General features: G+C 37.4%; 1 protein-coding gene and 1 pseudogene across 3 annotated transcripts in view; one reads left to right on the top strand and one right to left on the bottom strand.

Moving 5' to 3' along the window:
• SLAIN2 (SLAIN motif family member 2) overlaps nt 1-23,968 on the top strand; it is a 78,271-nt gene that overhangs the window by 15,203 nt on the left and 39,100 nt on the right. For both annotated transcript variants that reach the window (XM_050790142.1, XM_050790141.1), the window contains exons 2-4: nt 12,858-13,006; nt 20,421-20,585; nt 22,292-22,450. In XM_050790142.1, coding sequence (XP_050646099.1) covers nt 12,858-13,006; nt 20,421-20,585; nt 22,292-22,450 — 473 coding nt within the window. The remainder of the gene's footprint in view (nt 1-12,857; nt 13,007-20,420; nt 20,586-22,291; nt 22,451-23,968) is intronic.
• LOC126954566 (peflin-like) lies at nt 9,630-11,252 on the bottom strand (annotated as a pseudogene). Its single transcript, XR_007725640.1, has one exon. The product of XR_007725640.1 is annotated as a peflin-like (transcript).

Raw genomic sequence — 23,968 nt, 5'->3', positions numbered from 1 at the left:
GAATACTGCAGGTAGAAAATTCTCTGAGATGACAACTTTTTAATCTTTACTGTGTTAATAAGCCTTTGTTATCAGTGTCTTGTGGATTCAAACTTTTATGTTCCTGTATCTTTTCCAAGGTAATTTATTTGTAGATACTTTATTAACAGTATGAAAAAGTGTTAATTTTTTAAACCTAAATTATTAAGTTGACAGACTATTAAAAGTCGTAGCAGTATGCATTATTATTATCTTGGATTTGAAGAATATATCATTTGCTGAAAGTATGACGTTTTAGCCAGGAACTAACATAGTTTCTATGGGTAAGATCCTGTTTTAGTCCCTAAAAAGCAAAGTACTCTAAAAGAAACTGCATGGATTACGTATGTGTGTAATGTTTATATGTATATATTATATATGCACATATCCATACATATACCCATGTATGTTTTTTGTGGACAAAAAACTTCCTGTGTTAGTAATTGCTATCTATATGTGCAGTTGTAGCTGAAAAGATCTGTGCTAGTATACATAAGGACTGTATTGCAGCTATTGCCACAGTTTGTGAGTCTGGAATAGTTTGAGACTCCTTGTCTTCCTGTCTTCTTCTCTTAAAAGGAAGCAACTCAGTTTCTGATTGATGCAATCTAGGTTGGTCTCACTGTAACTAGTGTTCCCAGCATTCCCAGGTGCATAGTTATGGCTCAGCACTACGAGTTTTTTCTTTAAATAAGACTTAATTCTCAACCTCAAGTTTAGTGACACTCCAAGAAATATCAAAATTGTTTCATTCTCTTAAAATTTAAAAAAAAAAAAAAAAAAAAAAAAAAAACCATGCCATACTGGAATGGGAATAAAGTGAGTCATGAAATGAAAATGGAATCGTAATAGCTATTTCTAAAAGTTTGAAATTCGCTTCTTTACAAGGTTTTCTTCAGTTTACTCTGCTTGCTTTGTACTGTTTTCTGGGTTCATCATGTTGTTTTGTGTTCTGTCATACATACTCATATATTCTACCCTGCAACTAATGTCACTTCAGTGCTTGAAAATAGCTCTGTTCTAAAACTTTATTAATGAAGTTTGCCTTGCTAATAATTATTAGTATTATTGGTAATATTTTTAATATTCCTCTAAAAACCAGAAGAACATATTATATATATTTATATAAATATAGTATTATATGTCTTTTAGTTAGCTGATGGGCCAAATATAATAATAAAATAGCACTATGAACAATCTAGAAGTTCAAAAAGATACTATATATTTGAACTGAATGTGTTTTTCTTCAATTTAATTGTGATTTTTGGTTGTAGTAGTAGGTGGGATTGATTGAAACCTTATATATTTTATTGTTGGTAAGGCTTAGGAGAAAGCAGGGAACGTTGTGGCTGTTAGAATGATTAAATTGAAGTCTTTTTTTTTTTTTTTTTCCCTGTTTCAAGGGGTAGGGTTTCTTTCTGTTGCCCAGGTTGGAGTGCAGTGGCACAGTCGTAGCCCACTGCAGCCTTGAACTGGGCTCAAGCAGTCCTCCCACCTCAGCCTCCCAAGTAGCTGGGACTACAGGCACCTGCCACCATGCGCGGCTGAATTTTTTTTTTTTTTTCCAAGCGATTCTCCTGCGTCAGCCTTCTGAGTAGCTGGGACTACAGGCATGCACCACCATGCCCGGCTAATTTTGCATTTTTAGTAGAGATGGGGTTTCTGAACTAAACCATGTTGGTCAGGCTGGTCTCGTACTCCCGACCTCAGGTGTTCCGCCTGACTTGGCCTCCCGAAGTGCTGGGATTACAGGTGTGAGCCACCGCACTCGGCCCCACAGATGTTTTAAAAAAACTTTTGTAGAGACAGTGTCTCACTGTGTTGCCCAAGTTGGTCTTGAATTCCTGGCCTCAAGTGATCCTCCCACCTCAGCCTTCCACAGTTTTGGGATTACCGGTGTGAGCTACCATGCCTGGCCCTATTAAAGTCTTTAACTTAGGAATCTTTTATATTCTTTTTTAGCAATGCTATTAGGCAGTAAAGTATAATATTTAAGAGTACTGCTTCTGGAGCAATTTCGGTTTTGCCATTTAGTAGCTGTGCCACCTTGGACAACTTACTTACCTCACTTGTCTCAGTGACCTCATCTGTAGAATGGAGATTGTAATAACACCTATCTTACAATTTTGTAATGAAGATTGAAAGAGTTACTATATTTAAAATACTGAAGCAATGCCTGACATGTAATGAGCATTTAATACAATATAAATTATTATAATTACTGTTACATTGACTAAGAAAGCTTATTAAAGCATTATAAGCAATGTATCCTAATGGTTTAGAATTATTAAATTATATTTGCTTGTGAGTAAAACCAAAGATGTTTGTATTTTTTTTTTTTTTTTTTGGAGATGGAGTTTCGCTCTTGTCATCCAGGCTGGAGTGCAGTGGTGTGATCTCAGCTCACTGCAACCTCCTCCTCCTCGGTTCAAGTGATTCTCCTGCCTCAGCCTTCCAAGTAGCTGGGATTACAGGCTCCCGCAGCCACGCCTGGCTAATTTTTGTATTTTTAGCAGAGATGGGTTTTCGCCATGTTGGCCAGGCTGGTCTTGAACTCCTCACCTCGGGTGATCCGCCTGCCCAAGCCTCCCAAAGTGCTGGGATTACAGGTGTGAGCTACCACACCCAGCCCAAAGATAATAAGATAAGGTTTTATTAATTAAAGATTAATTATAGAATTATTAAAATGGAAATAAAGTTACAAAAGTGGCCACTTTAATTTACCTTGGTATCCTCCCTTTATTTCTTTTCATATTGCTTTTTTATTTAGTGTTAATTCAGATCCAAATATTTGAGCATGTATAAGTGCCTGTGTTGGGGATTGTGCATTGAATGTTGTGAAGACAGTGTCCTGTGCATTGAATGTACCTTACTCAGTGAATAGGTAGAGGGGGATGATTTAGAGGTAGTAAAAGTCTGTTATTTTCCTCAGCCTGTAAAAAATTTGCATCTAAAAAATTTATTTCAATAATGCTTTTAATATAACTTTTATTTTTATCTTAAATTTAAGTCATTTTTGTCCTTAGCTTCAGTAGCCTACTTTCAGCTGGCTACGATAAGAAAAGTGATTACTATGGTTACCACAGATTCAGCAAAGTAACTCCTGTCTTCTTTCCTTTCACCATTATTTACTTAATATCCATCTACTATGTGAAGCAGTATATTAACAATGTGAAGAAAAGTCTGGAGAGACATACTTCAAATTGTAAATAATTTTGGGGTGTAATTTTGGTAGAGAAAGGGAGGTTATTATTTCTTATATTTGTACATTTCCATGTTACTGAAAGTTATTACACTTAAAAAATAGTTATATTCTTAGTTGTCTTTAATCACCATATTATACAGGTATGTGTGACATATGGGCCAAAATGTGACTTCTTATTGTAAGCTTTGTATTATCGTATTCTTAATTACATTTCTAATAACTCAGTATTTAACGGTATATGTAAATTGTATTTAATAGTAGTTAGGCCGGGTGCGGTGGTTCATGCCTGCAATCCCAGCACTTTGAGAGGCCGAGGCAGGTGGATCACGAAGTCAGGAGTTCGAGACCAGCCTGACCAACATGGTGAAACCCCATCTCTACTAAAAATACAAAAATTAGCTGGGCGTGGTAGTGCGCGACTATAATCCCAGCTACTCAGGAGGCTGAGGCAGGAGAATCGCTTGAACCTGGGAAGCGGAGGTTGCAGTGAGCAGATGTTGCGCCATTGCACTCCAGCCTGGGTGACAGAGCGAGACTGTCTAAAAAAAAAAAAAAAATAGTGGTTAGTTCCCTTGTAATGATTGTTCTAAGGGAAAAAGTGGCATCTTGAAAGGACAATTTATTCCTATCACATTTTAACAGCTTTCTCAAGATATAATTTATGTACCATAAAATGCACCTGTTTAAAGCGTACTGTGGGCTGGGCATGGTGGCTCATGCTTGTAATCCCAGCACTGTGGGGCTGAAGCGGGTGGATCACTTGAGGTCAGGAGTTCAAGACCAGCCTGCCAACTTGGGAAAACCTGGTCTCTACCAAAAACACAAACATTAGCCACCGTGGTGTCGCGCACGCCTGTAATTCCAGCTACTCGGGAGCCTGAGGCATGAGAATCACTTGAACCTGGGAGACAGAGGTTGCTGTGAGCTGAGATTGTACCACTGCACTCTAGCTTGGGTGACAAAGTGAGACTCCGTCTCCAAAAAAATATATATATATATATAAAAAAAATAAAAAAGTGTACTGTGGTTTTCAGTGTTCAATAGTTTGTACAATCACAGAATTGTACAACCATCACCATAATTTAGTTTTAGAGTATTTTCAGCATACCCAAAAGAAACCCCGTGCTCATTAGTAATCATTTCCCATTCCTTCTCTCCACCCCCTCATCCATCCCCAGGCAACCACTGATCAACTTATCTCAAATTTGCCTATTCTAGACATTTCATTTAAATGGTATCATACAATCTGTGATGTTTTGTGACTGGCTTCTTTTACTTAGCATAATGTTTGAAGTTCCTGTGTAGCATTTTTATTGCCTGCAATACATGTTTAAATGTCTCTTTTCAAATTATAAATACCAACTCAAAAAGTTCAAACGGGACAAAAATAAATAAAATATAGTCTCTTATTATAATGAGTGTAAGGGATAGAATTTCCTTTTTGACAGGGGGAATCTAAATGTCTACAAAGATACTTTCTTAAAACATTTTGCATCTGTGTTGTACATAGTGGAGACACTTAATACAATCTTATTAGAGATGTTCCAGGAAGGTTTTCCTAAAGAATTGACATTTAAGCTGATACCCAGTAGAAAACAGAGAAGAGCTAGGTGAAGTTGAGCAGGGGAGGGTGAGGAAGCAAAAAATGGAATGAAACTTGTTACAAGGGGAACAACATGCACAAATGACCTAGAAGCAAAAGTGTTGAACTTTCCAGGAATAGAAATTAATTCCATATGGCTGCTATTTAAATTTGTGTGGTGGAGGAAGGTGAGAAATGAAGCTAAAGAAGAACTACGACAGTTAAATCATTGGTTAGGTCTCAAGAGCTGTGGGGATCATTTTTAGAAAAAAGCTCCATCTTAAGGGCAGAGGGAAACTGGCACAGAATTTTTAGCAAAAGAATACTAATAAAGTCAGATTTGTATTTTAGAAAACACTGACTGCATTGTACAAGATGAATTTGAAAAGCAAGCAAGTCCAGAGATTTGCAAAATTAAAAAAAAATTTTCTCAAAATTGTTGTATCCATTCTTTGGCCTTTGCATTTTTATATAAATTTTAGGATCAGCTTATCAGTTTCTGTTAAAAATGCCTGCTGAGGTTTTCTAGGGATATGTTGATTCTACAGGTCAGTTTGGTGGAGTTAACATCTCGTCAGTCTTGTGTTCAGATCTGTAAACATTGTATATCTCTTCATATGTCTTCTTTTAATTTCTCTCAGCAGTGTTTTGTAGTTTGCAGTGTACATCTTGCATTTCATTTGTTAAATTTATTCCTGAGTATTTTATTCCTTTTGATGCTGTTGTGAATGAAATTGCTATATCTACTTCATATTCAAGTTGTTTATTGATAAGTGTTTAGAAATACAATTTTTTGCTTATTGATCTTGTGTCTTGTGACCTTGCAGAACACATTTGTTATATAATTTCTTTCAATTTAAGAGTTTTAGAAAGGATTTTCTATGTGCAGGATCATGTTGTCTGCGATTAAACATGTTTTACTTCTTTCTTTTCAATCAGAATACCTTTAGTTTTTTTTTTCTTGCCTTATTGTACTGTATATCATTTAATAAAAGTATGAGAGTGTACATCCTTGCCTTGTTCCCAGTCTTAGGAGAAACTATGTGGTCTTTTACCATTAAGTCTGTTTTTCTTAAAGAGTTTGTGTAGGATTGATATTGGCATTATTTCCTTAATATTTGATAGAATTAATAAATGAAAAAATGTGGACTTGAACTTTTCTTTCTGGGAAGGTTTTTAAATTTCTTTCTTTCTTTTTTTTTTTTTTTTTTTGAGAAGAGTCTTGTTCTGTCACCGAGGCTGGAGTGCAGTGACTGGATCTCGGCTCACTGCAACCTCTGCCTCCTAGGTTCAAGCGATTCTCCTGCCTCAGCCTCCTGAGTAATTGGGGCTACAGGCCCGTGCCACCATGCCTGGCTACGTTTTTTTTGTATTTTTAGTAGTGACGGGATTTCACTGTGTTAGCCAGGATGGTCTCGATCTGCTGACCTTGTGATCCACCCGACTCAGCCTATCAAAGTGCTAAGATTACAGGTGTGAGCCACTGCGCCAGGCCGGTTTTTAAATTTCTAATTCAGTCTCGTTTATAAAAGTCTATTCAGGTTCTCTTTCTTGAGTTTTTAGAGTTTTTTTGATAATTTATGTTTGCTAGGAATGAATCTGTTTTATCTATTTTATTAGCATTAGGTTGTTCATAATATTCGCTTATATTCCTTTTAATTTAAGTCTGTAGTGTTTGTGGCGATGTCCTCTCTTTTGTTTTTGGTAAGTTATGTTTTCTTTTTTCCTAGATCAGTCTCACTTAAAAATTTATCCTTTTTTTGTCTTTAAAAAAAGAATAGGCCGGGTGCAGTGGCTCACGCCTGTAATCCTAGTACTTTGGGAGGTTGAGACAGATGAATCACTTGACGTCAGAAGTTTGAGATCAGCCTGGCCAACATGGTGAAACTCCATCTCTACTAAAAATACAAAAAACTAACCAGGCGTGGTGGCGGGTGCCTCTAATCCCAGCTACTCGGGAGGCTGAGACAGGAGAATAGCTTGAACCTGGGAGGCGGAGGTTGCTGTGAGCCGAGATCGCAACAGAGCAAGACTCCATCTCAAACAAACAAACAGAAAAGCAATTTTTCCCCCTATAATTTTCTGTTTTCTATTTCACTGATTTCTACTTTAATCTTTATAATTTCCTTCCTTCTGGCTACTTTGGGTTTATTTATTTATTTATTTTTATTTTTTGAGATGGAACCTCGCTCTGTTGCCCAGGCTGGAGGGCAGTGGCGGGATCTTGGTTCACTGCAGCCTCCACCTCCCGGGTTCAAACAGTTCTCCCTGCCTCAGTCTCCCGAGTAGCTGGGATTACAGATGCCCCGCCCCCACCGCTAATTTTTGTATTTTTTAGTAGAGATGGGGTTTTGCCACGTTGGCCAGGCTGATCTTGAACTCCTCACCTCAGGTGATCCACCAGCCTCCGGCTCCCAAAGTACCAGGATTACAGGCGTGAGCCACTGTGTCCAGCCTACTTTGGATTTAATTTGCTCTTGTTCTAATTTTTCAAGCTTAGATTATTGATTTTAGACCTCTTTTCTTTCCTAAGTGTTTGAAATTACAGATTTTTCTCTAAGCACTTTTTGAGCGTCATCACATAAATATTGGTATGTTGTGTTTTTGTTTTTATTCAGTTCACAGTACTTTCTGATTTCCCCTGTGGGATACATTATTTGACTTTATTTATAAGTATGTTTTTAATTTCCAAATATTTGGAATTTGCTAAATTACTTTCTGTTGCTGATTTCTAATTTAATTCCATTGTGGTCAGAAACCATACTTTAAATAATTTCAGTTTTTAAAAATTCAGTAAGACTTGCTTTATGTCCTAGCCCATGGTCTATCCCAGAGAATGTTCCATGTGCAATTAAAAAGAATGTGTTTTCTGTTGTTGGATGGAGCATCCCATAATCCATAAATGGTTAAGTAAAGTTGGTTGATAATGTTGCTGAAGTCTTCTGTATTTTTTCTGATTCTCCATGTAGTTCTTTTTTCAGTTATTAAGAGTCAGCTATTGAAACCACAAAACAAAATTTCTGAATTGTTTTTCTTTTCAGTTCTATTACTGTCGTTAGGTATGTTTAAATTTATAATGTTATATCTTTCTGATGTATTGAAACGTCCCTTTTTGTTTCTAGTAATTTTTTGTATCTTAAAGTCTATTGTCTAATAATAGCCACTCTAGTTCTTATAGTTACTTTTTCATGGTCTTATTTTTTCCCATTCTTTTGCTTTCAACCTATTTATGAATTTGAATCTAAGATGTTTCTTTTGTAGACAACGTATCATTGTGTCTTATTTTTTAATCCAGTCTGACTATCTGCATGTGAATAGGATGTCCCAGTGCCTTGTTTGCCAGGTTGGAGGCTCAGCTCCCCATTGAGCCTCCATGATTTAATTTTAGTAGTAATAGGATAATGAAGTAATGTTTGTTTTTTTAAGCAAGTAAAAACTTGTTGAATCTCAACCTGTTTTAGGTTGCATTAACTGTAAATAAACTTTCTGTGTTCATCAGAATTATGTCCCTCTTGATTACATCATATTCTATGATTTAAGAAATTCTTAAGTGTCAAAATGAAAAAAAAATGTTTTTAGTGGGCAAAATAGTTATTTCGAACAAGTCCATGTGTTTGTAAGAAATGAACAAAGAATATGATATATATTGTTATTACCAATAGATTTATTTGTAATGAGAGTTTACTTAGGATTTCCTTTTAAATTGAGAGACTTAAACAACTCAGTCCTGCTAAAGGTGAATTCAGTTATGTGATACAGCTCATCTCATGTGTCCTCTGGCAAGTTTAGAAGTATGTACTTTGAAACCTCAACCAAAGGTTACCTGACCAAGGAATTTTGTGCCAATATCATATGGGCCAACGCCCTTTGTTTTTAGACTTCAGATAAGAGGATAGAGTGATATAGAAAGTTAGTGTACTCTCAGGGCTTACTGTATCATTTTCTCCCTTTTCATCACTATGAATAAGTATGGACAAGTTGCTTTAATCTGCTAATGGAAGGAAGGAGCATTCTGTATTCCCAATTAAGGGAGCAAGTACAGGAATGGGAGAAAAAATAGTTTATTTTGATAAGGGTAGAAAATAAAAAAGATGGAGCAATCCTAAATTACTCACAAGGTTTTAGTCTTTATAACTGAAAGAATTATAATGCTATTAATAACAGGAAAGAAATGGGGGATTTGCGGGGTGGGGGGGCAGTTGTGATGTTTTAGTTGATTTTGAATTATTGTTGTATTAATTTAGTTTGTAGTAGTTTCTGTATTTTTAAAGATGCCAAAGCACGTTGCAACTTTTTAAAAACAGCTTTATCAAGATATAATTTATATACCATAACATTTATTAATAGCTTATAATCAGCATATCATAAAAAGTCATTATATGTTAGTGAATTTAGTATATTTACAATGACAAACCATTACCATAATTATCACTACCATATAATTTTAGAACATCTGTATCACCCTAAAAAGAAACCTCATTCCCATTCCTACCTCCAGCCCTAGGCAACCACAAATCTCTTTTTCTGTTCCATATGCTTTTCTAGACATTTCATGTAAATAGATTCTTAAGTGTCAGTATGCATTCACTGAACATAATGTTTTTGAGGCTTTTTTTTTTTTTTTGACAGTGTTGCTCTGTTGCCCAGGTCGGACTGCAGTGGTGTGATTATGACCTCGGCTCACTGCAACCTCCACCTCCTGGGTTCAAGTGATTCTTGTGCCTCAGCCTCCTGAGTATCTGGGATTATGGGCGCCCACCACCACACCCGGCTAATTTTTTGTATTTTTAGTAGCGATGGGGTTTGTATTTTTTTTTTTTTTCCCCAGAGTTTCATCCTTTTATTGAAGCTTACAATTTCACTGGACTTTTGGCCCCAAATGAAAAAAAAAAATGCAAATTAAAAAAAGTATTGGCAGGGAGAGGTGCCCACTGTCCCCTGGAGACTGAAGCTGAGCAGAGCATGGCAGGCAAGTGAGGGCTCCCAGCCGTGGAGGCAGAGCCTGGCCAGAGAGGCCCAGGGAGCAGATTTGTCTGAGCAGGGCCAGCCCCAGGCAGTTAGAAGTTAACATACAAGGATTTATGGGTGTGGCGGAATCCAAGCCACTGGTCCCATGGGCAGATCTCTCTCATGCTTGGTCAGATTCCACTTTGGAGAAAATGGGCTCGTGTGACAGGATGGCCTGGTGAGGGAACACAGGTAGTAACGGTAATGGGCCAATGGACACTCACCACTGGCATCAGGGTGGAGCTCAGCTGACTGGACACTAACTCCATTACAAGAACCTGCTCCTGGGGCCAGGCTGTGCCACTCAACTGCTCATGGCCATCAGGACATTCAACTTCCATCCTCTCCTCCATCAGGCCCCTACCTGTGTGGCCTCAGCCCCGGTCCTCACTATTTGGTGGCTATGATGCAGGACTCTCAACCCTCTTTTGGAACAGTGTTGCATCAAGCAAGGGAGAATGTTCTTCTAAAGGGACAGGAAAAGAAGAGATGTCCACATACTTCTCTCACTCTAAGAAGCCAGGAAAGGTCCCTGGTGCACTCCACTCCACAGATGGGTTGGGTCATAGCATCCGAGAAGCTGTCATGGTGACGAAGTCCTCGAAGCTGAGCCGAATGTTGCCTTGTACAGCTGTGTCCTTCTCCGAGAAGGCCTCTGTCAGCACCTGCAGCTGAGTGCATACCTGGATGAAGCGGTCCAGCTGCATGGCAGGACTGGCAGAGCGTGGGCAGTAGCGGGAGACCAGAAGCTGGGTGAACTGGGGGCTCAGGTTGTAGCCCATTTGGGACAGAGCTTGCTGCAGCTCTGTGTCTAACGGAGCCCGAGTGGTCCTGGTCATACTGCTGGAAGAGGTTCTTCCACTGTTGGATGAATTTCCACAGGGCTGAGAAGCCGTAGACATCGATATGGCCTGACTTGGTCTTGTCAAACATGTTTATCATCATGAGGCAGGTCTCATCATTGAATGAGGACCAATTGCAGTTGACCAGGGCTTGCTTTAGCTCCTTCATGGAGATATAGCCACTGTGATCTGAGTCCACCGACTGGAACCAGGAGTAGGCCTCAGGATCCACATTGGGAGGGGCGCCACCCTGTCCATAAGGCCCAGGCTGCTGGGCACCATAGGAACTTGGAGGTGGCTGACCATAGGGGCCCCCTGGAGCTGCACCACCATATGGTCCTCCTGGAGTTCCAGAGGGGAACATCCCAGGAGTGGGGTATCCATAAGGCCCTCCACCAGCTGGTGGTCCATAAGGCCCTCCAGGGGCAGGACCCTCATAACCACCAGGGGGTAGCCCACTGCCATACTGCCCTCCACTATTGGGGGGTCCAGGGTAGTAGCTACCCGGAGGGACTCCTGGTGCTTGTCCTGCAGCTCCTGGGCAGCCCTGCCGGTTCGGATAGCTGGCCATGGCGATTCTGACGTCACACGCAGGCAAGGGGTCGGGGTTTGTATTTTTAGTAGAGATGTTGGCCAGGCTGGTCTTGAACTCCTGACCTCAGGTGATCCACCCGCCTTGACCTCCCAAAGTGCTGGGATTACAGGCATGAGCCACTGCACCCAGCCCTGCTTTGCACTTTTTAAAAAGGAATTTTATAGCCAGCAGTAGGGGGACTATGTACTTAGTACATGTGAGCCATGTGGGTAAATTATGTAAAACCAGTCAGTGTAGGAAAAATATATATATTGAAAGAGTAGTGATAATGTCATAAAATTGTTTTATTATTGTTTATTATTCATCTATAGAGGTTTACCTTGCTAAACATTCGCTGACATAGGATATCAGTATGTAATATTTACAACAATTTGTAAAGTGGAGTTGCTGAGGTAGAGATTTTTGTTAAGGAATCTTTGCAGTATTTAAATTGGAAATAGAATGAACCCCATTGATTTCATTTTGAATTGATAGTTATTCCATAAATTGAGATTTTATTTCACTATTTTTGTCAAATGAATTTGGATTGTAGACTAAAGAGATGGTCATCTACCCCCATTAGTTAGTCTTGATGATCTTGATCAAAACTAAATAATGCATGTGAGTGACAGACCTAAGTTACAGATGGAGAAAAGAGACAAGTGATGGAAAAGGTACTGTTGCCACTAAAAGTAGTTTGTCTATTGTAGTTCTGTAGATATGCATTTATTTAAATATTTACAGTGAAACAACACTTCATATTATTACACTAACTTGATTAATGTAAATGTGAAATTATCCTTATTGAAATCTTTCACTAGATATACAGTATCAAAGCCTAATTTTGCTTCATAAATTCCACTTAACGTGTCTTAATTTGAAAATCACCCTGGTTAGAAATCAATAACTATTTGCATTTTTCATAAGGGGTCACACTTGAAATAAATTAATTATAACTGACATAATCTGGATTAATCTGAGAAACATGATGTAGAAAATTTATGTACACGCCTCCGTATTTTCTGCTCAACTTTTCCCTTCTGTATACCTTCGCCATTAGCTTATAAAATACTGTCTCTTGGTTCTTTTCTGAAACTGAAGCAATTTAGTAATTGATTCACATTTAGTTATTTAGGGTTTAAAGTATTGCTTTTGTCCAACACATTGTCATTTGAAAAGAGGACTACACATTGGATACTGCTTAACTAAAAGGAATGAATCACTAATGGTAGATGTTTGTGTATGTGGTGGGAAGGGAAATAGGTGCAGAGCAAGGAATTTAGCTCCTCCTGCTTCCTAGCTAGATTTAATAATATGGATATATTAAGGAGTTAGTCAAGTACTGTTGAAAATAGAATAAACTGCTGGAAAGACAGGTGTTTTCTCATAGTCTTAATAAAGCACCTACTTTAGGAATACCTCATTTGGGTTCACTTAGTATTTGAAATTTGGATTTATATTGATTGTTTTACTATAATTTCCTGTGCAGTAAGTAAATGTGGGTGATTTAAAATATACTCCATGATTTTTACTCCCTTCTCCCCTATTTAAATTGATCCAAAAGGATCCCTGTTTTATATAACCTTGTGCTTAATAAGGAATTTTCTGTTTTTTGTTGTCTTCTTCTAGGCTGTATTCATCACCAAAGAAAAAACTTACACCAATGCAGAAATCGGTTAGTCCATTAGTTTGGTGCAGGCAAGTTTTGGATTACCCAAGTCCTGATGTTGAGTGTGCTAAAAAATCTCTTATCCACAAACTTGATCAAACTATGTCAGGTATGTCTATAATTTTATTTGTAAATTCATCTCTTTGCTTTCTTTAGTCAAAAACCATACATGTTGAGCAGTGTGTTTTTAGGAAGCAATTCTTTGCTTGGAGCATTTTTCAAATTTCATTGTTCATACGGTCATGAGAGTTTTTCCCATGTTCATATAACCCTGGCCTATCATTTACTTAATAGCTTTTTAAAAAATCTTGTTTTTATTTAGCCTCATCCTAAAGAATAATATCCATGAAATAATGAATTTCGTATGATAAGCTTTTTTTTTAAAATACAAGTTACGTAACTATTAAAATATAAAATATCTGGTGTTGTATAAAATCATCTCACATTCCACTCTTTGGGGAAACTGGTGTGGTAGAAAGATACAAGCGGAGAACTACAGAGACCTTGTTCTCACTCTAGCCCTTAATTGCTCTGTCACTGCATTATTTGATTCTGTGAGCTCGGTTGTCTCATAAGAATGATGAGCCTTGAAAGGTAATTTTAAGGGTTAAGTGTTATGTGAAAGAGCCTAGCGTGTTTTCTGGCTAACAGTAAGTGCTAAGTAAATGTATTCATTTCCCTTGTTATGTAAAACTAGTTGGCATTTTAGGTTTAAACTGCTTTTATGCTCTTTTGTTTAATAGCATTCACAAAGCTGACAAAATGTGTCTGGGGCTATTTATGACATTTAATGTAGCATGCCAGTGTGGGCAGAAATGTAGGAAAAATATTGTTTATTTCTTCTTGTATTTCTCTGAGTCTGTTTTATGACTCTTACTGTTTTATGAAATACTCAGATAGTAAAAGATGGATGCATGATTAGTTTTGTTTTTGTTTTTCTGCTTTATATTTACTTGGCAGCCATGTACTTAAAATTACTTATTTTGGCTTTATTATAGAAAACAATATGTGCCTTGTGGTTAGACTTTAAGCTGAAAATGGTCACAAGAAGCAGAGGGGACAGTTAAAGTGGCATACATAAAATGAAGTTTATTTGGCTATAAGGGGTAGTGGTTATTACATGCAAATAACTTATGGGATGTTATTACAGAGGTTCTGAATCTGGGTCAGTTTTGACACTAAAGTATTACTTTTCCTCTATGAAAATAAGCCGTTTTGTTTTTGTTTTTGTTTTTGTTTGTTTTTTTTTTGATATGGAGTTTCGCTCTGTTGCCCAGGCTGGAGTGCAGTAGTGCGATCTTGGTTCATCACAGCCTCAGCCTCCTGAGTAGCTGGGACTAAGGTGCCCACCACCACTCCTGGCTAATTTTTGTATTTTTTGTAGAGATGAGATTTTGCCGTGTTAGCCAGGCTGGTCTCCAACTCCCGACCTCAGGTGATCTACCCGCCTCGGCCTCCCAGTCTGCTGGGATTACAGGTGTGAGCCACCATGCCTGGCCAAAGAAGCACTTTTGAAAAAACAATAGCCTTTATGTGATTTTTTTTAAATGTTTAGTATGACTGTCAGCTTGCTTGTTTGAATTGTACCCTGGAGCTTGATTTAAGTTATATTCATAAGAGATTATTTGAAATAATGTAGACAAGCTAGTAGACCATTTTAAATAACTTAACATTTTCTGACCAAATTCTGGCATTAATGTACTACTTAATGCCACAGAACATTAAGTATGGAAATTTTCTGACTATGTATTGAGAATATTCCTACAGAAGGAGCATGACTGAAAGAAAAAAGAGTATTTCTAGAGGGCTAGGTGCGGTGGCTCACACCCGTAATGCCAGCACTTTGGGAGGATCACTTGAGCCCAGGAGTTCAGAACCAGCCTAGGCAACATAGTGAGACCCCACCTCTACAAAAAATAAAGAAAAAAAAATAGCCAGGCATGGTGTGCGCCTGTGGTCCCAGCTACTTGGGAGACTGGGGCAGGAGGATCCCTTGAGTCCAGGAAGTTCTTGCAGTGAGCCGTGTTTGCACCACTGCACTACAGCTTGGGTGACAGAGCAAGACCCTGTTGCCAAAAAAAAAAAAATTTTTTTTTATATATCCTAGAAACTGTTTTCAATACCCCAACTTAGAAATAATATAATTTACAATTTAATTAGGAATTTTCATCATTCAACAGTATGTATTGAGAATCTGCTATAATAGGCATTGTTCTCAACACTGAAATTATGGCAGTGAATATAATAGACCAAAAATGACTTACTTCTTGGAGCTTATATTCTTATAAGAGGAGTCAGACAGTAAACAAATAAATAAAGCTCTGGCAAACTTTTTCTGCAAAAAGCCGGATAATAAACAATTTTAGTCTTTGTTGCCTGTAAGATCTCTGTTGCAGTTACTCAGCTTTGCTCTTGTAGCATGCAAGCAGCCATAGACTATACATAAATGAGTGAGCATGGCTGTGTTCCAGTAAAACTACTTACAGAAACAGGTGGTGGACTGGATTTGGCCTGAAGGCTATTTTACCAACCCCTGGTTTAAAACGTCCTAAGGAGTACGAATTATTAGCAATTGGTGACTAGCAATTTGGACTTGAGGGATAAAAGCAAAGCTGCTGCACCTCAGAAATGGCAATTTTGAGTGAGTGGCTTTTTGCTTTATTGTAAGGAGGATATTAGGAGTGTGTAAGAGAGGCAGTTACTCTTGAACCATAACTAGATGTAATTAAGTACTGCATCTGTTTAACATGGTTTAAATTTTATAGCTCTATTCATAGAACAATAGCTATAGTTATAAATACAATGTCTATTTGAAATATATATGTTTAAAATTTTTTAAGGAAAAGAATTTGGCTTTTACAAGTTTGAACTTCGTAGTTTAAGTCCCCCATTTCCCAAGGAGATTTTTTTTTTTTTTTTTTTTTAAATGCACTGTTTTGGTAAGGCAGAACTTCCTAGGAACTTAAGTACTTTATTGCAGCAGAACAGTTTCTACTCCTTCACACTCAGGTTCTCTGCAGTGCACTATCAGTCGTTCCTAAAATTTTCTTCACTTGTTTCTTTTGATAGTGTATTGTCTTTTTAACCCTCATTTACCCTCCCTGCTCTTTTCTTTTCAGTCTTCATTGAAGGTTCTTCCTTTTCTGCCCATCTTTTAAAAATTGTCGTAAAATTATATAATACAAAATTATCCATTTTCACCCTTTAAAATGTACAGTTCTGTGGCATTAAGTACATTCACGTTACTGTGCAACTGTCACTATCATATCCAGATGAACAGAACTTTTAATCATCCTATACTAAACTTTTTCATCATCCCATACTGAAATTCTTTACCCAGGTTAACCAATAACTTCCCATTCCCTTTGCTTCCTCTCTGCCTGTCTTTTAAGTTTAGGTTGCCCCGGGTCTCTCTTTTGCCTCATGTATATCCCTGTTTTGGTGTTTGCATCTGTTTATATCGTGTCTAGTATCACCTCTATTGAATCACATTCATTCGTCATATATTCAAATAATTTTTAATGCAAACCTGTTAAGTATCAGGCTTTGGGGAAAGGGTGGAGGTGGGGTGCTTTATAAAGAAAAATTAACATTGTACTGGCACTTACTAGAGTTTTATCATCTAGTAGGGGAAACATACTACAAATAATCTTTTTAGTGATATATATATAAAATAAAGGAATAAAGGTATAGTGCTTTGAGAAATAGGAATTTTCCCTTAGGAAATGATGTTTGACCTGAAACCTTAAGATTCAGAACAATTTAAGTGTGCTAAGAAAGAGATGGGGCCGGGCGCGGTGGCTTACACATGTAATCCCAGCACTTTGGGAAGCCAGGGTGGGCAGATCACCTGAGGTTGGGAGTTCGAGACCAGCCTGACCAACATGGAGAAACCCTGTCTCTACTAAAAATACAAAATTAACCAGGTGTGGTGGTGCATGCCTGTAATTCCAGCTACTCGGGAGGCTGAGGCAGGAGAATCGCTTGAACCCAGGAGGTGGAGGTTGTGGTGAGCCAAGATTGCGCCATTGCACTCCAGCCTGGGCAACGAGAGTAAAATTCTGTCTCAAAAAAAAGAGATGGAGTAGAGCATTCCACATAAAAAGAAAGGCATGTGCAAAGGTTCCATATGGGATGAAGCATGACATACATGAGGAAGTCGCTGGAGAAGAGTAAGGAAGGGAGAGATGTGAGATAAGGCCAGAAAGATACATAGGAGTCAGACTCTGTAAAGCCTTATAAGCCATGTTAAAGATTGTGGACATTATTCTTTTTCTTTTTTTGGAGACAGAGTCTTGTTCTGTTGCCCAGGCTGGAGTGCAGTGGTGCAATCTTGGCTCACCGCAACCTCCGCCTCCTGGGTTCAAGCGATTCTCCTGCCTCAGCCTCCTGAGTAGCTGGGATTACAGGTGCCTACCACCACACCCAGCTAATTTTTTTTTTTTTTTTTTTTTTTTTTTTTTATATTTTTAGTAGTGACGAGGTTTCATGATGTTGGCCAGGCTGGTTGCGAACTCCTGAGCTCAAGTGATCCACCTGCCTTGGCCTCCCAAAGTGCTAGGATTACAGGTATGAGCCACTGCACTGGGCATCCAGCCAATTGTGGACTTTAAGAGCACTAGAAAAATATTGAAGGGTTTTCTACAAGGGTGTAGTGTATGTGGACAGGAAGGATGTCATCAATTTTATTTTGGAAAGGTTATTCTAGTATGGAAAGTAGGTTGGAGAGGGGCAAGAGTGAATATAGGGTGCTTTTGAGGAGGGTTGATAATGATAGACCGTGTGTGCTGAATAGTAAGTGTAGTAGTAAAGGTGAAAGGATATAGTCATAAAAAGAGAATGAACCAAATATGAGGAAATGGTGGACAAGAATATCAGTAGTGATTTCTAAGTTGCCAGCTTCTGCGACAAGGTGAATATTGGGATCATTCTGGAAGAGAGACCTTTGGAAGAGAATTAGATGTTAATGCAAAGACTATGAATTGATCTGATATGTTGACTTAGATACATTTGCCATACCCAAGGGGAGAGACATTAAATGGGTGATGTGTATAGGTCTGAAACTCAGAGGAAAACTTAAGATTAGAAATATAAATAATGAGGAGTGTTTAGTATATAGATAATAATTGATGTTGTATGATTGAGATTCCTTAGGAGAAAGAATATGGCATAGAATGAGAAGATAAAAGGCTCAGAACTTTGAATGCTAGTGATTAATAACTAAGTAAAAGAGAATAAACTCCAGAGGAGATGGAGGAGGAGGAAAAAGATAGAATTTAGCAACTGTATTTCTGTACAGGTTGATAGTTCCAAGATCATGCCACATACTTCATACTAAATATGTATAAAATATTGTTTTGTCTTGCATCTTGTCTCATGGTGAATATGTACAAAACTACATGGTCCAAATTACTGCACTGTCTTAACAGAAAACATATGTTCCTCCTCCCCAAAACCACTATTCTACCAGTAGGCAAACCAGACATTTCATTTCGCTGATTTCTTTTCTTTAGCAATCCTTTCCAGTTTTTAGTATCTATCCTTTTGTTCTTTTTTTTCCTTTTTTCTACTCACCGTGTACCACCTAATTCAGTCTAACTTATTTAACATCAAGATTTCCGTCATTTTTTCTCCTTACACTGATCGGATCATATCACGCTTGATAAAATCACTGCTACTAAATAGGTTTAGTAGCCTACTAAATAGGTTTAGAAACCTACTACATAGGTTTCAGACTTCTGAGGGTCTGGGTAAAACACATACTTTCCATACTTTCAGCATCAAATCAAGTTACTGCTCATGGTCTCAAGACTGCTTCAGTGCGTCTCCTTCCAAAAAGCCTTACCCAATTTCTCTCAGTTGTAATGAATTATCCTAACTCTTCCTTTCCATTGCCCTTTGGACCTTTATGATAGTACTCATTTCATTTTGCCTTGCAATTTTTGTTGTCTCTGCCTATGCTACTTGGCTGCAAGCCTCTTAAGAGAGAGCACCATATCATATTTCTTGTATATATTCTACAAAGTGCTCTTGCCAGTACTCATAAATATTGAATAAGCTGTGGATATTAAAATATGAAGGAAGGGGCTGGGCACGGTGACTCACGCCTGTAATCCTAGCACTTTGGGAGGCCAAGGCAGGCGGATCACCTGAGCTCAGAATTTCGAGACCAGCCTGGATGGCAAAACCTTGTCTCTACTAAAAATACAAAAAATTATCCAGGCGTGGTGGCACATGCCTGTAATCCCAGCTCTTTGGGAGGCTGAGGCACAAGAATCGCTTAAGCCTAAGAGGCAGAAGTTATAGTGAGCTGAAATCACGCCACTGCGCTCCAGCCTGGGTGACAGCAAAACTTTGTCTCAAAAAAAAAAAAAAAAAAAAAAAAAGATTGAAGGAAGAAATAGTATTTTTAGTGTTAATTTTTTAAGTATGTGCATTTGATACCTTAGTCCTACTGTTCTATTTATTTAATTGTATATGCATAGCACAGTTTTTTTTTTCTTTTTTTGACAGAAGTAGTCAGGTTGGCTTTTTTTTTTTAAAGGATTTCCCATGTCTTGACCTTAAACTGGCTTCATAATAGTCGGCATTGCTTTAAAAAAAAAAATCCAAACTTTGCAAAGGCTATTTAAACAACTTATTTCTTAGCTTTTTAAAAAAGTCATAGGTTGAGTGCAGTGTCTCACCCCTGTAATCCCAGCACTTCGAGAGGCCAAGATGGGAGGATCACTTGAGGCCAGGAGTTTGAGACCAGTCTGGGCAACATGGTAAGATCACATCTCTCCAAAATATATATATATATTTTTTCAAGATGAGTCTCACTCTGTAGCCCAGGCTGTAGTGCCGTGGCACGATCTCTGCTCACTGTAACCTCTGCCTGCTCACTGCAACCTCTGCCTCCCGAGTTCACGTGATTTTCCTGCCTCAGCCTCCCAAGTAGCACACAACACCATGCCTGGCTAATTTTTGTATTTATTTTTTTTTAGTAGAGACAGGGTTTCACCATTTTGGCCAGGCTGGTTTCAAACTCCTGACCTCGAGTAATCCACCCACCTCAGCCTCCCAAAGTGCTGGGATTACAGGCGTGAGCCACCATGCCTGGCCCAAAGAATATTTTTTAAAATGAAAAGTAATACGTTTGTTACAGAAAAATGAGAAAACATAAGTATGCTTTTATATTCCATTTATTTTTAAAGGTCACTCAGGATTGATACAGCAAGTATCAAAGAATAAACTTTCCAACATGGTAGAAGTGAATTAAGCGGCCAATAATCTGTTTAGGAGTTACTTTTCCTGCATTATTTTTGTTGTTTGGTGTGGCTCCGGTTTTATTTGCATACACAATTTAAGATAATAGAAACAATTTGTTGGGATTATTATATTTTTCTCCCACTACCATAAGAATATTTTTCATTTAAATTGAGATAGATAATGATTTAATTTTCTAATAGGAAAACTTTAAAAATGAAATGTTAACTTTTTCTCAGTTATTAAATTTGATTTTCCCCTTCTCATTAATGCAGCTCTCAAGAGGCAGAATTTATATAATAATCCTTTCAACTCTATGAGTTATACAAGTCCTTACAGTCCAAATGCCAGTAGCCCATACAGCAGTGGCTTCAATTCTCCATCCTCAACACCCGTGCGACCTCCTATAGTCAAACAGCTTATACTTCCTGGAAATTCAGGTAAGGAGAAAATGCTATGGAGCTATTAAGGACTGTTTTTTAGCTTACTGCACTGTATCAGAAAATAACATTCATCTGTAGTTCGAGTTCATTTTACTTACGAAACTTTTAACTGGCTAAAGAAAATATCATTGAGGAGCAACTTAGCACCAGGTACTATATCAGGCACACATAAGCCAGTGTGTAAAATACATAAAATTTTTTTTAGCATGTACCTGAAAGTTTTTAAGTCTGGCTTAATTAAATGGGTTACAAACATGATTCTTTTAATCAATAGATCCTTATTGAACAGCCTACCTGGGTTGTAAAAACTCCAGAGTTAAAACCTCTTTATAGGAATTTTAATAAATTTTGATACTGCAGCTAAATAATAGTATGAGGTTAGGGGTGAATGTACCAAAAGAGTGGGAGGGGCAGTAAATGATGTGGGAAGGCCAGATTTCTATAAACCAGGGAAAGAATGTTCTGCGCTGGTTCTTTGTGTGAGACTGTTACTGTGTAGCCTACTCTTCACGAATTCACCCATTCATTTACTCTTATTGTCGCTGAAGCTGTTGTTATAGCTGATTATTATAACTTCCTTAAAAATTAAGGTTAACCACCTCAAATTTTGACCTCTGCACTCCCTAGTCTAATGATCCTGCTCTTTGCTTAGTATATAGGTTGTTACTTGCTACTTACTTCACCTACGATGATACCATGTTAAAAAATTTAAGCTGCAATATTTGTTTAAAATAGGTAATTTCGTTCAGGCATTATTTGAGCCTGACCTTGTAGTACTTTTAATATCATGTGCACTCTGCTCTTCTTTCATTGATAGTATAAAGATTAATTATTTTGTACTCTTCTTGCTCTCCTTACATGCTTTTCATGTTGGAGCTGACTGTTATGGTGAAGAATAATGGAAAACAAGTGTTTCAGATAAATCTGTAATAGAAATATTAGTGGCAATGTTGGGATTTTATTATTTAGTAAAAGTTGGTGATCTGATGAAAATATTTCATTAGAAACAAGTTAGACTTTTTTTAGATGTGTGTATTCTTTATCTCTCTGGTCTGTTTTCTGTCTTGGTTTAGAATGATAAGTACTTTTTAAAAATCTAGTCTTTTTTTTTTTCATCACATCTTTCGTGCTTCACTACTAAACTTCAGAGAAATCCTTAGATCCCCATTACTAATTTGGTAAAGAAGTTTTGTAAAACATGGCATAATGTAGGAGAAACAAGCCTCATGGTCTTTGTTCCTAAAATCTCTAAGGAATCTAATTTTATTCAAATTATAGTTTTCTCATTTAGAAAAATGAGGGAAAAGATGATGGTGTTTGTTAATGACTGTGAATTCGAGTGAAGAAAACACTACATCATAAACTCATCTATTTATAGAGCAGTTTCATTGGCTATCTTGTGCAAGTTGAAATCCTTAACATATAGTTATTGAACACCAATTACTTTGTGTTGAAAGCTGAATTGTTACATAAGAGAATAGATAAGTTATACTTAGATGAAAATATGTTTATGCCATAGAATATAAAGGAGTCTCAGTAGCCCTCATTTTTCTTAATGAAGTCAATTTCTAATTTCAGGGAATTTTTTAAGCAGAAAAGGCAGAACAAGAATGAATTAAAAGATATAATATCAAGTTAGTTACAGTAGGCATTTATTCAATCGTTGCTTTACCAAAGTTTGAATTTTTTTTCTTTTTTTTAAGGTAACTTGAAAAGCTCAGACAGAAATCCTCCACTCAGTCCTCAGTCCTCTATAGATAGTGAGTTAAGTGCTTCAGAATTAGATGAAGATTCAATTGGATCCAATTATAAGCTAAATGATGTAACCGATGTACAGATTCTAGCCCGGATGCAGGAAGAAAGTAAGTATTCTAATTTTTAAGAGTTGAGGTTTTTTACTATTGCATAATTTTGTTGTATATTGAATATGTCTTAAAGTGTTGTGAGGATACTAATGTAGTGAAAGTAGAAATGTTGCAGTAGACATTTCAGAGGCTTAGTCGACATATGTACATGTTTATTCATCAACTTGTTTTCAGAGTCCATTTTTTCATAGAGCAGTTATGCTGTGTGAGGGACAAAGAATAGTATTTATGCTGCTCTGCTTCTATGACTGGTTTTCATACCCTGCATGTTACTCTGCACTGGCACTTACTCTTGTAATTGTTATCTGTTACCCTTTGTGTTTTTAGTGTAAACCAGCGTTTCTCAATTTTTTTCTTTTTAGTTGCTCCCCTAAGGAGCCTTGTTAAAAACTGTTTTTCCTTTTCACCCACAGTCCCCATGAAATCTTAATACCACAAGATACACTAAGTACCATGAGGGCAATATACGATTATGACATCTAGGAATTTTTTCACACCCCAAGAACCAATTTTTGCCCTCTTGGGAGTAAATATCTCCTCACTTGAGAATACATGGTGTAAACTATAAAAAAGACCGTTAGGAGAACATTGGACTTGTGACATTAAATTAAATGAAGCATGCGATGGTGCTTTGCAGAGTGAACCATGAAAACTTTTTAGGCCACAGATACCTTTGAGAATCCTATAAAAATTATAACTCCTTTTATCACCAAAATGTACATATGCACAAAATTTTTAATACTTTTTGAAGGGTTCATGGCTGCTTGCCCTGGTACTCATCTGAAGGTAGTTATTCTTGCCAATGCATTTCATTAGAAGATGCCATCTGCATAACTATGAAGTAAGAAATCTCTCTGAAGTAATTTCTTTAACCTTTACGGTGAAAAGAATCCTTGAAATACATATTTTGACAAGTCTTGACAGTTGGCTGAGGGTAATGGAGCATTGCTACGGTTTAGTTCAAAAACGTTCTGTTGTCTGTATATATAATAGGTTCTCTTTAAATATGTGGTAAGCTTTATCAAGCTGTAGCATTTATTAAGAAACTAAAGTGTTTCTTATTCTGCTGATTCACTTCCCATTTCCATACAGCTACCCCTAGGAAGATAGAAGGACTTAGTGCTTGCTTTATTTAGCCCTACAACCTAATAGCAGAGTACTCTTTTCTTCTGTAATTTTAATTAACTCCTCACTGAGACTGTGGTATTGTCAGCTGTTTAGGGGCTGGTTATTGTTGTGAATGTGAAAAAATAAAGAATGCTGCCTAATAGAGTAAGTTCTCTCATTTATTTGAACCCTGGCTTTTTAGATCCTAGTATTTTGTTAGAAGCTCAACCAGCTCTTTGCTTTGGTTTTGTATTGTGTTTTGGTAACAATAGAAGTTTTAGTCTCTAATAATTTTTTCTAAACCATCCACATGCATGAATATTTATTTTCCTGGTGAATACAAATAGTAATAAAAATATATGTGATAGTTCTTGAAAACTACAGCTTTTTTTTTTTTTTTCTTAGAGA

Source organism: Macaca thibetana, chromosome 5, assembly GCF_024542745.1.
Source record: "Macaca thibetana thibetana isolate TM-01 chromosome 5, ASM2454274v1, whole genome shotgun sequence".
Taxonomy (NCBI): Eukaryota; Metazoa; Chordata; class Mammalia; order Primates; family Cercopithecidae; genus Macaca; species Macaca thibetana.
This window is presented reverse-complemented; position numbering and strand designations above follow the sequence as displayed.